At 39.6% G+C, this 12414-nt stretch overlaps 1 protein-coding gene across 6 annotated transcripts in view; it reads right to left on the reverse strand.

Moving 5' to 3' along the window:
• The window catches only part of TNRC6B (trinucleotide repeat containing adaptor 6B), a 224700-nt gene that overhangs the window by 59029 nt on the left and 153257 nt on the right, over positions 1–12414 (reverse strand). For all 6 annotated transcript variants that reach the window (XM_064491424.1, XM_031463315.2, XM_031463311.2 and 3 more), the window contains one exon: positions 6971–6992. In XM_064491424.1, coding sequence (XP_064347494.1) covers positions 6971–6992 — 22 coding nt within the window. The remainder of the gene's footprint in view (positions 1–6970; positions 6993–12414) is intronic.

Genomic DNA, 12414 nt, shown 5'->3' on the forward strand with positions numbered 1-12414 from the left:
TAAGGATGTCTATGGACCCCAGGCAAGATCCCTAGTAAAGAGTCAAGGCTCTCAGCCCAAGGGCCCTTCCCCTTCATCCACATTCTTAAAGATCTACCTGTGAGAAACTTTTCCTGACATCCCTGGACTAGGTATGCTAAGCACCCCTCAGTTGTGCTCCTGGACCATGCTGTCCATCTCTACCACTGAATTAACCAAGTTATATTGCAATTCTCCACTTACAGACCCTTCTCCCCACCAGGCCATAAGTCCTGCAATGGCAGGAACTTATCTTTCATCTTTTTTTCTTAGTGCCTGGCACAGAGTAGACCCCTACAGGGAATCCCAGGCCTAGAGAATCACAAAAACAACTTGGTTTTGGTTTCTACAGCCATCTGAGCTCAAAGACTCTTGCTTGGCACTCTGTGTAAATATTAGAAATGCTATAAATCTTTTTTCTTTTGTCCAAAAAGATTTGTTTTCAAGTGTACCTTATGTTTTTTCCAACTCTTCATTTGAAATAAAAATTTCAAAATGTAGACACTTTCTCTATTTACTTAAATAACTGATATTTTATCTTACTTTAAAAGTGGCAAACAGGAAGTATGGGAACATGTGAGACCCATACCCACAGTTAAAGTGCCCTTTGACTTTCCCCTCGACCCTACAGAGAATGTTCTTCTGGGTTGGTACCTCCTTTGCTTCATCCTACCAAAAGACTGCCACCCTTTCCAAGCAAATCTACCTGGCAAATAGAGGCTGGCAGTATTACAGGAACTATCACTGAACCTAGTAATTCAGATGATTCTGAGGCCAAAGTCCCTGACACCCAGAGTAGCGTGTAGGCCAGCTCTGGTGGCAGTACTGCTCTTAATGCTGACATGATGCTGGGCCAGCAGGTTGCTTGCTGAACTGAGGAGAGAGATACGTCATCAGAAATCAGGGGCCCAATCTATGGACACTGGTGAGTACTGAGAGTAACAGGAAAAAAGAGCAGGAGCCTGAAGTAACTTCAAGGTAACCCCTGGGTCTAACCTTAGTCAATCATGAGTTAGGACTGGGCCTCCCAGAAAGGAAGGGAGGTCAGAGGATCCACAGTCTGATGAGCAGAATAAACATATATTTTAAAATAAATTGGTCATTGTCTAACATTATTGATATAGTACCTTTGGCATGACCTACAATAGCCAATGGATAAGTAACTGATAAATGAATGACTAAAGATGAATTCTTTAAAGATTCATTTTCTATCTGTGCCTGGACGATTCCGCAGCACATGGCATTTTTCCCAATCCCCTTTCCTCTTATTATGAAGCCGACAAAGGCTGGGAGGAGTCTTCCAACTAGTTTTTAAGATAAAGAGAACTATGCTTCTGTGAGACTGCCCTTCTGTAAAAGAGCTAGAATCTTCATGCAAGTTAACCAGGTTTGTTACATGCCTTGACTGATTTCCCTAAAACAGAATAAGACACGGTAAGAACACCCTACAGGGTTGAGATCTGAACATCAGTTTGACTAACTTTACAACATTCATAGCACAAAGAAATCTGGTGAGTATCATATATGGTGCAAGATTCTGCAAAAGCTCCTCAGGGCATTTTCCCACCATCACATCAGAGGGAGAATGGATCATAAATAATAAAGTCATTATAAGATGGGACCACCTCTTAACCACTCTCCTTGCAACTCGGTGCTCTAGCCTGGGTCACTATTCATTCAAAGCTCTAGGACACAGTCAGAAAAAGCCGCCATGCAGTACGTGTTATGAGCAAACTGCTTCAGGAGTTGAATGAATTCTTTCTCCATTTTTTTTTAACACCTGTCTGTAAATTCAATAATTTTAAGTATTTAAAAGGCAATCGCAAATCTAGACACTAACTGGAGAGCAAGGCAGCTGTCAGGCAGGATGCCCAATCCAATCTGCTTCCTGAAGTCCAACTTAAGACATGGGAATCAGTGTATGTACCATGCCATGCTCTAGAACGTTGGACGGTAACAGAGGAGAGAGAAATTATAATTAAGTCTGAATTACTTTCCAGGCCCTCTGTTTTCCCTTCTGAAGCTTAATGATTTGTAGCTTGTGGTACAAATATTTCTTAAGATGAGCTGCTCAAAATAAGGTCAGAGTTTTTTATTTTCCAGAAAAAAGCCTGTGGCTTAAAGATGAACTCTGCATCAAAGAGAAATAAAGACATTGCGAAAAATGCTGGGTATCCAATTTTCTAATGCCCATTCATTTACGACCAAAAACCATTTACTTACTCTAATAAATGCATCTTTTCCCCTTCCCTGTTGTCATTATTTTATACCATTCTCACCTTACAGTCTGAGCTTCTATTGCCTCTATTTCCAAAAAAACTTCAGTAAGATGCTTTTTCAGATAAAAGTAGTCTTTAAGAAAATTCTGATATAGGCGTGACTAATACAAACTACTATATTCCTTAAACACCTTGATGGTACCAAATATTAAAAAAAGAAAAACCCTTCTAGAAATGTCTTTAAAAGTAGTAGTTAAAACACAAACAGGCCCTATAAAAGACCTTATTTTAGACTGACAAGTTTCTTGGTGTAATAATCAGCTACAGCGCAGTACAAAAGAATCTCAAAGACTGACGGCACAGAGAGGCCCACGTACAATCAACACTGCTCAGTAACCTCTAAGCTCAGCTCCATTTCTTTACCTTCCATTCACTCTTCACGCTCCATGCACACTGGCCTTTGCCTGGAACATCTCCCTGAAGCTTCTCTCCTCACTAAATCACTAGTGATTTCATTGCCAGTCTAATGGGCACTTGCTGGACCTTTTCTTCTCTGACTTTCCTGCAGCTCCTGACACTACCGGCCACCCCGTCCCTCTGATTTTGAGAGACCCGCCAAGAGAGCTCTTCGGTTCTTCCTTTCTCCCTTCTTCTGGGGGCTTCTCTACTCTTATCAGAGGTCAGCAAACGTTGTTCTGTAGAGGGCTAGACAGTAAATATTTTAGGCTTTGCCCGCCACACAGTCTGCTGTAAGGACTCAACAGTGCGCTTGCAGGAGAAAGCAGCCACGGACAATGCATAAATGAATGATTGTGGCTGTGTTCCCACAGAACGTTATTGACGACACTGAGATATGAATTTCTTATCATTTTCATTGTCATAAAATACTGTTCTTTTATTTTTTTCCCATCATTCAACAATATAAAAATATCCTTAGCTCATGGGAAGTAAAAAACAGTCAGATCTGACTGCAGGGTCACAGTTGGCAACCCCTGCTTCTGACCATCTCCTTAACTGGAGTTGGAAAATGGTAGCTGAATTTGGCCATGAGTTGTGTCTTTTTTTAGAAATCTGAAAGTGAAAGTGGGGCGTAAGCCCTTCTCACATTTAAGTTACTTGAATAAAACTCTCCCAAGTTCAGGCTTTAACTATCACTTAAGTGCAAATGTTTCCCAAATCACTGTCTCCAATTTGGATCTCCTCGCCTTCACCTTCAAACCTGTTCCCCTGTGCCCCAACGTACTGTCTCCTAGCTCAAGGAATGGAGGCATCACCCAACCTGCTGCTCAAGTCGGAAACCCGACAGGTGTCTCAGATTTCACCCTTCCCCCACACACACACCATTATCCCGAGCATCTTTCTAATTCACTCCTTCCTCTTTAGCACCACGGCTCCTAACTGGGTTCAATTCCTCGCTATTTCCCGTTCAGATGATTTTGTGCCCAGCTATCTGGGCTACACGTCACCTCACATTCATTTACTCTGTAGGGGGCAGCAAGTTCCATACCTGAACAAATGGCTCCCACCACAGTGTTAGAACACACAAGTGCCTCTACAAGGTTTGAAGGATACTGCAAGTAGGTTAGTCTATAAATTATTTACTTGGCCCACCTCAAATATTAATAAATTAGAGTAGATCCAAAGTTATTCCAACCACCACGATGCATGCACTGTAATATGCCTTCTGGGCTGTGCACTACAGCGGTCCATCACCCCAGGTATGCTGATGGGAAGGGTTGTTTCTCTGCTGCGTCCCAGTCTGGTAAAGGCTATGAATTACTGGACAGCAATATCCAAAAATTTTAACTTACACTGAGCTGGAAGCTTTTTCCTGTTGCTTTGACTCACCAACAGACATTTACCCAGGAAGTGCTAAGTGTCAGGACCAGGGCCTTCAAATCTCTGAAGATAGTTACCTGAGCTTCTTCACATGGGGAGCCTTTTGTTGGGGGTTAAACACCCCCTCAGTATTTAACTCTCTCAGAGGTGACAGGTTCAAATTCCTTGACCAAACTGGCCCAAACTCCACATGCCCCACAGTGGTTGATCTCTGTTCCTTTTCCTAGAGTGGTACCCATTACAGGAACTGCAAATTCCTGCCCAGACACTGTGTTTCTAGTAATGTAGCTTAAGGTCATATTAGTTTCCATAAACCAGTCATTTTATACTGGTAACTTCCATTAAGCCAACTGCCACCTAACATCTTTTTTAACAATGCTAAATGGTTCTATCCAGACTCTTCCATCACATAGTCTATCTTTCTAATCCTAATCTTATCCTTCAGCCCTGTTAAATCTGGGATCAATCCAACAAATTTTTCTAATTCCAAGACCAATATCCAATGGAGACCAGCTTCTCCATTAAGTGCCTTTTAGTATTTGTTACCTAAGCAGCGGGCCCACCTCCAGCCCATGTCTTTATACAACCTCCACTTGAAATCCCTGCCCTAATCTCTCCAAAATTCTCACCTGTTAAAAAAAAAATGATGGAAGATAAAGAACATACACTGAATCTACCTTTTATCTGAAATATGGACAAATCTTACTTCAGTCCTCTGTACAACCAGAGACTTGGCATCAACAGTCTTTTTTTCTCAAAAAGTCTGTTGGGGAAAGAGTGGTAGATTCAGAGTTAAGGGAAGACTGCCTGGGGGAAGGCACCGTCTTGGGAAGAGGAAGAGGAACAGGACCCAGAAACATCAGCTGAGGAAAGACAAGACTGGGCTAGGTACCCAGGTAGGCTCTTGGGAACAAAGATTAAGATGTGGCTGTAAAACAGGATTTTTAAAGAAGTAGAAAAATCAGGACCTCCCTCTATTTATGGTCTAACACATCTCAGGGATAATTTTTATTTTTACTCCCTGGTTCTATCAATTAAATCCCTTATGAGATACAAAACAGGCTCTCAGTTTACTTCAGGATTATTTTAATTTAATTTTTGAAGGGAGGGTGGGATGGGGAGGTAGGGAAACTGTACTCCATTTTTTGGTAGGTATGAGAAGGACCCTAAATGGAGGGAAACTTTGATGGTAAGTAAAAAATAAAGTTTAATTTTTTAGACTTTGGAAGAGGAAAGAGGAATGTGATTCTGAGAACAGACCTTGTACAAATAAAAAAAAGAAAGAAAGAAAAACCTAACAGGTTTTCAGTTTTCCAATAGAAACATCACTTAACATACAGAGCAGCTTGTTTCCACAGCTCAACTGGCATTTGGCTTCATGAGCACTAAGAATTGTGGCCAGGCCTAGGAACCCAATCACCATGTTCCAGCAACCACAGAGTCTGGATTTTTCAGGAAAATGCCAATTTTCTCATCTGTTGTCCTCATAAATAATCAAAAAGTCCTATAAATATACTTATGTGCCAAAATCCTTTCCTAGACAGTATGTTGGTTTAGAAAATATGGACACTATACCACTATCAATAAAGTATAATTTATATTTCAAACAAATAATTTACAGGTGTACTTCCAAAATAATGTCTACTTCTGGGTTAAGAACTGGCTGACAGTGCAAGGGGAGGACACTATTCTAACTAATTAAAATAATTATAACTAACAATAATTTCTCAGTTTATTTTATATATCACTACAAAGTCCCAGACTATATTCTCCCTTGAAATGCCTTTTGGATAGAAATATACTAATGTCTACTCATCTGAGAATTTGTTTTCCATAACTAAGTTTCCTAAGAAACTAGTACTGTCTTTATTAGTCCTCTACCACCATGTGACATGCTTTGACCTGGTGGTCCAACAAAACAATGAAGAAACCAGTTCTTTGAGAACCTCTCATCAAACCTTGGTCTCTCTGGTCTCTCCATGACCCTCATCTTCCCCCAACTTATTGCAGTCACACTGGACTACCTTCATCTGGGGTGGTGGTTCTCCACCTGGGCCATACACTGTGGTCACCTGCAGAGCTTGCCTAAATACATCTGCTAGGGCTGTGGCCTGGGACTGCAAAGGTTTGGGAGGAGAACTGGGCTTGTGTGTTTTGACAAGTCTATGCATATGATTCTAGTGCCTATGCTAGCTGAGGACAACATATTTAAGTGGGCAGGATAAGGAGCTAGAAACCCAAGGAAATAAGTCTCCTATTCTAAAGGGGAACTGACCAAAGTGTGATCATCACCAGACAAGACTGCATAATCAAAATTAACAAAAGAGAAAGAACTGAAAGCACACAGACCATTAGCGGTTGGGAATGACCTCTGGGACACCTGCTTCTGTTTACAACACAGCACTATTTTGTAAGAGTTAAAGTGCATTATCTTTTTGAAAAGCATATTCCAGGCTCTAGAGCTCAGAAGATGGGGTGACTGTCCTAAATGTAACACTCATTTTCAGGCTCAATACCTGTTACAGGTCAAGGTGGTCAACAATCCTCTGCAGTTCCCATCTGTAAAATAGGAACTAGTGCTCTGTTTTTGTTATTGTTCTAAGAAAAATCCTGAAAAGATTCAGTTCAAAATCATGACCTCTTTACTCTCAAAACAAGTTATTACTCTGTCTAATCTCTTTTCCTCTTTTTAAAAAAAAAAAAAGTAAGGCCAACTAGAAACACTAGTATAAGTACTTTTAATTTGTTGTTACTGCTCTTCAGTGTTTGCAAATAAACAACTCTAATTACTCTACACCCACTCTCACCTATCAAGTGGACTGGAGGCTGAGTCAGCAAGAGTGTAAAATCTAAATGCAAGAGTATAAATCTCAAAAGGAAAAAAAAAGTCTTACCTTTGGTTTTTTGTTCCGTGACCTGTAAAATAAATTAACAGGCATAAGTAAGTGAGACTTGCTTTCTAAGTCAGTACTGTTATTGTAAGACTACTTTAATTCTGATAAGCATAATCCAAGCAGTCAGATACAAAGGTATAGTTAAAATTCAGAAAAAGTCCGTTCAGACATCCTTCTAAAGACAATGGGCATATGTCTAGCTATAAATTACATGAACATCATTATGAAGAATTCTAAAAATTATGACAAGAAGCATTCCACCTTCATTAAATGATAAAGTCCTTATACTGGGAATGCTGTTTCCCTTTTTTAAGAGAGTGGTTTTTTTTAAACGTTTGGGGGAGGATAATTAGGTTGGTTTGTTTGTTTGTTTATTAGTAGAGGTACTGGGGATTGAACCCAGGAACTCACGCATGCTAGTCATGCACTCTACCACTGAGTCCCCCACCCCCCATTTCCCATTTTGACTGCTAGAATGAGAAAAGCAAATGGATGTGGCCCAGATGCAAAATTAACCATAGAAAGAAACAGAATCTCCAATGAGTATGGACTCAAACACTTGATTTCAAATCTAGAAAGCAAGAGTTTAAGGGTCCAAGCCCAGAGGCATCAGGGGTCACAGTAGGAGAAAAGGATTCAAAACCAAGCCATGCCACTTCCTGGCTATGTGATCTCAGTTTTCTATTTATCTGTTGAATGGAGATAATAACAGTATCTCCCTGCAAAGGATTATTATAAGGATTAAATCAGATATCTCATACTAATGCTTGAGAACTGTTTGCTATCACTATCAAAGTTTATGTAAAATAGCATGAAATACAGTAGTAAGACTGAAATATGTAAATTTTGAACAAATAAAGATTGCTTTGTTGAAGGTATTTCTTTATACAGTAACTAATACATCTCTGGAAGTGATTAACGTAAAAGATTGGACATGCTGAATATAATAACAGGTTTGGGGAGAGAGTGGAAATGATGATTAGGAGCCACATGGAAAACTGCTTCTGCTCTTAAGAGAGGAAAATAGACGAGGGCGCCTAATTATACATGCCCTGTAACATTAAAACATAACCACAAAAGGTCATGAACAAGAAAAACATTCCAAAGGCAATGCACCAGAATTCCAACAGGGGTTATATCACATTATTGAGATCATGGGTTATTTTGACCCCCTTTGCCCAACTATTAGTTAAGCTTCCAAAAAAAACATTTTTATATTGGTTCTCCAATTCTTGTAATAAAAAGAATTCATATAGAAAAGAGGGGTTTGATTATTTGTGACTGGTAATCATACTGAGTTACTGCTATGGGTGTTCATGAAAACACACTCATCTTTGGAAGGCAAGTCCTGTTGCTAGACAGCCCACAGCACAATGGATTCCAGCACACCACTGAGTTCAACCATCTACTTGTATGACCTCCTATAGTGTTTCTTACATTCTTGCATTCAAAGACAAGCTAATTCTGCTGTACTGAATTTGTGGTAGGCAGCCTCTTAAAATGAATGTGTTCCCCAGTACTAACTGTTACAAAGCTCAATTCTACTGTATAATTTTTCTATAAGCCCATTTATCCAAGAATGAGTTGATTTGTATCTGCATACCAATTCCTTAAGACAATTTAAGGTTTCTACCACTATAAATATTTCTTAGAATGCCACTTGGAAGTCAATGCCTTCCCCAGCTGTAAGCGACAAATTCAACTAAAGTCAAACGTGTCTTAGAATGTCGGTTCTGGTAAGGGAGCTGCCCCCCCGACGGTAAAGAGCATGTGCTCTGCCAACGCTAACAATGATCCTCTAGCAGCATCAGCCTAATGAATGTCAATGAAATCCTTCTTTGACACCTCTCTCATGAGTGGAAATCCAACACAGTATTTACTCAGTGATGGCTTGAGGAAGAGCAAATGGCCATAATCACCAAGCACAATGGAAAAGAAGCTTATGCTTAATTTCTATGCAGGAATAATTTAATGTGGCTTTAAATAAAAGTCAAATCTTTAAGAAAGAAAATTACATTGTCAGCACTCACTCCTGACCATTCACTTATTAAACAAATGTTTTCTGAGTAACGCTTCGGCACCAGGCACTGTCCTAGTTACTGGAAATACAAATATGAATAAAACCTTGAGAAACTCAGAGCCAGTCTAATGCGGAAGACAAACACGAAGAGATGATTATAAAGCAATGGGATAGGTTGTGAGAAAGATGTGGAAGCACTAAGAAGAGGCACTACACATGTTTGCTGACTGAATGAATGACCCCATAACAGAACCTCTGGCACATTCTTGACAGTTCTTTGCATCATAGCACATTTTCTGCCTCCTGGTTAAGGGGTTGTCTCTACAGTGAGGTTGGAAACCACTAAGACAGTCACATGGTGAGCTTTGTGCTCTCTTCTTAAAACTGCTAAATCAGAATCTAATTCTGAAATCACACAATGGTTCACTATGATAAAAAAAAAAAAATCAAAGGCCATGTGTCAGCCTAGATCCTGTATCAGCTAATTTAGAACATTTTTGAACAAAAATGATTGAATTTTTATTGTTTATTATTAACCATTTGAAATTTCATTTACAGTGATTTTCCTCTTTGCCATAACTCCTTAACCAGTTCCTAACGCAGATGCAAGTACAAGGGAGACTGTTCAGCTGTATGAATGAAATTCTCTGCATAAATAATGCCAATTTACTCTTGAATAAACACCACCTTTTATTTTAAATAATTTTGCTATTAGTGGGATCCACAGCAAAACTTTACAAATGCACATTTTATTAATCACTTCTAGTACTGACATTCCAGGTTAAAGAACATCTATGTGGAGAATGAAGATGGACTGTATGTTGCCTAAAATAATCACCCCATTTGGCATCTTCTTGTTACTAGTCTTTGCTTAAGCTCCCCAGTGTCCAGCTCATCAACCATGTATTCCCATAGACTGCAAAACCCAATTTTTGTACCGATTTAGTAGATGGAATGTGAATGCCCTAAAGGAAAGAAAGCCTTCACTGAGGGTCGCCCTCCCATCACTCCTGTAGAAGGTCAGTGTGTGCAGGTACAGGGGCAACACCCTGACACCCTACAGCTGGTGGACCTGCATATAATAACCTCAGTGACGTGGAATGTGGCTGTGTACACAAAGGCAAGTATAAAAAAAGCCTCCGGGTCATTATCTGACATTTTTATTCCGACTCTTTACTGTCATTAGAGAATTCCAACAAGCTCAGATTAGAAGCAACACATTAGAAGCAGGTACCCTGACAGCATGAAGATGTGACGGTGAGCACACCACTATTAATAGAAAGAGAAACAGAATTAAAAGCAGACAAAACTTTGAAGAGTGCAGTAGTCTATTATAACACCAAACAGTAATTTTTAATTAAGACTTTCAATTAAGCCTTGAAGAAAAGATAAATTACATTTCACATGTTTGACGTGGCAGGATCATATGCAATCCAATTCAGAAAATATTTTCACTATTGTTTTTTATGCTGGCACTTCTGAATGATCTATTTCTTTTTTTTTTTTTAATAGAAGTATAGTTGATTTACAATGTTGTGCTGGTTTCTGGTGTATAGCAAAATACATATATATATTCTTTTTCATATTCTTTTCTACTATAGTTTATTATAAGATATTGAATATAGTTCCCTGTGCTATACAGTAGGACTGTGTTGTTTACCTATTTTATATATAGTAGTTTGCATCTTCTAACCTCAAACTCCTAACTTATCCCTCCCCAGCCCCTTTCCCCTTTGGTAACCGGAAGTTTGTTTTCTATGTCTGTGAGTCAGTTTCTGTTTTGCAAATAAATTCATTTGTATCACTTTTTTTTAGACTCTACATATAAGTGGTATTACACGATATTTGTCTACCTGACTTACTTCACTTAGTATGGTAACTTCAAGGTCCACCCATGTTGCTGCAAATGGCATTATTTCATTCTTTTTTATGGCTGAGTAGTATTCAACTGTGTATATATACCACATCTTCTTTATCCAGTCATCTGTCGATAGACACTTGGGATGCTTCCGTGTCTTGGCTATTTCATATAGTGGTGCTATGAACACTGAGGTGCATGCATCTTGTCGAATTAGTTTCCCCTGGATAAATGTCCAGGAGTGGGATTGCTGGACTGTATGGTAATTCAATTTTCAGTTTTTTAAGGAATATCCCTACTGTTTCCATAGTGGTTGCACCAAACTACATTCCCACCAACAGTGTAGGAGGGTTTTCTTTTCTCCACATCCTCTCTAGCATTATTTGCAGACTTTTAATGATGGCCATTTTGACTGATGTGAGGTGACACCTCACTGTAGTTCTGATTTGCATTTCTCTAATAATTAATGATGTTCAGCATCTTTTCATGAGCCTATTGGCCATCTGTATGTTTTTTTTTTTTGGAAGGAATGTCTATTTGGTCTTCTGCTCCAAATGATCTATCTCAATAATTCAGAAAACTGAATTATGCGAACTGCTATATCCAGTGAGGCTGGGGAAACTTGTGTGTCCCTTATCCTTTGCATTGGCTTGTGTTCGAATGTCTCAAGTCTGGTCTAAATCTAAAGTTCCCTCTGAACTGTATAACAGTTTCCACCTCCCAAAACTTGGCTTCAATAACCTGGCACCGTAGCGGGGACCCTCACCTGCCTCATGGTGAGACCCTGCTTCCCAAGTGCTTCAGGTAGTGGTAAGAAGAACTGGAAGCAAAGTGATTCTGCCAGGCACTTTGCAAAGGCATCAAAGTAAGCCTGCCGAGCCAGAGCTGAGCCCAAGTCAGGCGATGCTAAAAGGGTAGTGAGGTGGGGAAGCAAGCTCAGACAATGGCCAGGGCAGAGGGGTGCACGCTTCAGGAGAGGGGGGCAGGGCAGGGAGGTCCAACCACTCTCTATTCCCAACAGTCCTGTCAGACAAACACTCCAATGAAGACTTGACAGTTGACAGCTGTCAGCCCTATGTCTTTTTTTCTTTTAGCATCTCTTTTTTCCCAAGCAAATTCCTCAAAGCCATGCAATACTATCTCCCCTAAAGCACCAAGGCAGGCCTACCTGACCCTCTTCAAGGAAGATTTCTTTATGGAATTATCAAAAGACACACTAAACGACAGTATTGTAGGTAGACCAAAAGGACAACATCAGGGCTAACTCTGGCAAGCTTTAAAAAGTTATCCTATAAGCTTGCTTAGAAAATGGAGATTAATTATGCTACAAATAAGGAAATATGAGAAGAGTTTAAATGTTGGTAACTCTCTTGCCTTTCTCAATATAATTTACTGTTGTTTTCATAAAATCAGCCATAACGTTATTTAACGTCTGCTTTATGGTAACAAATGTAGGTCTTTAATGTTCTCCCACTCTAAAATATTAAAACTTTCAAGTAAACTAAAGTTCCAAGTAGCATTGTTAAGATGTCAGGTGTCCAAGCCAAGGCAGTTACTGATTCTAGA

This window comes from Camelus dromedarius, chromosome 11 (genome assembly GCF_036321535.1).
Source record: "Camelus dromedarius isolate mCamDro1 chromosome 11, mCamDro1.pat, whole genome shotgun sequence".
NCBI classification, from domain to species: domain Eukaryota; kingdom Metazoa; phylum Chordata; class Mammalia; order Artiodactyla; family Camelidae; genus Camelus; species Camelus dromedarius.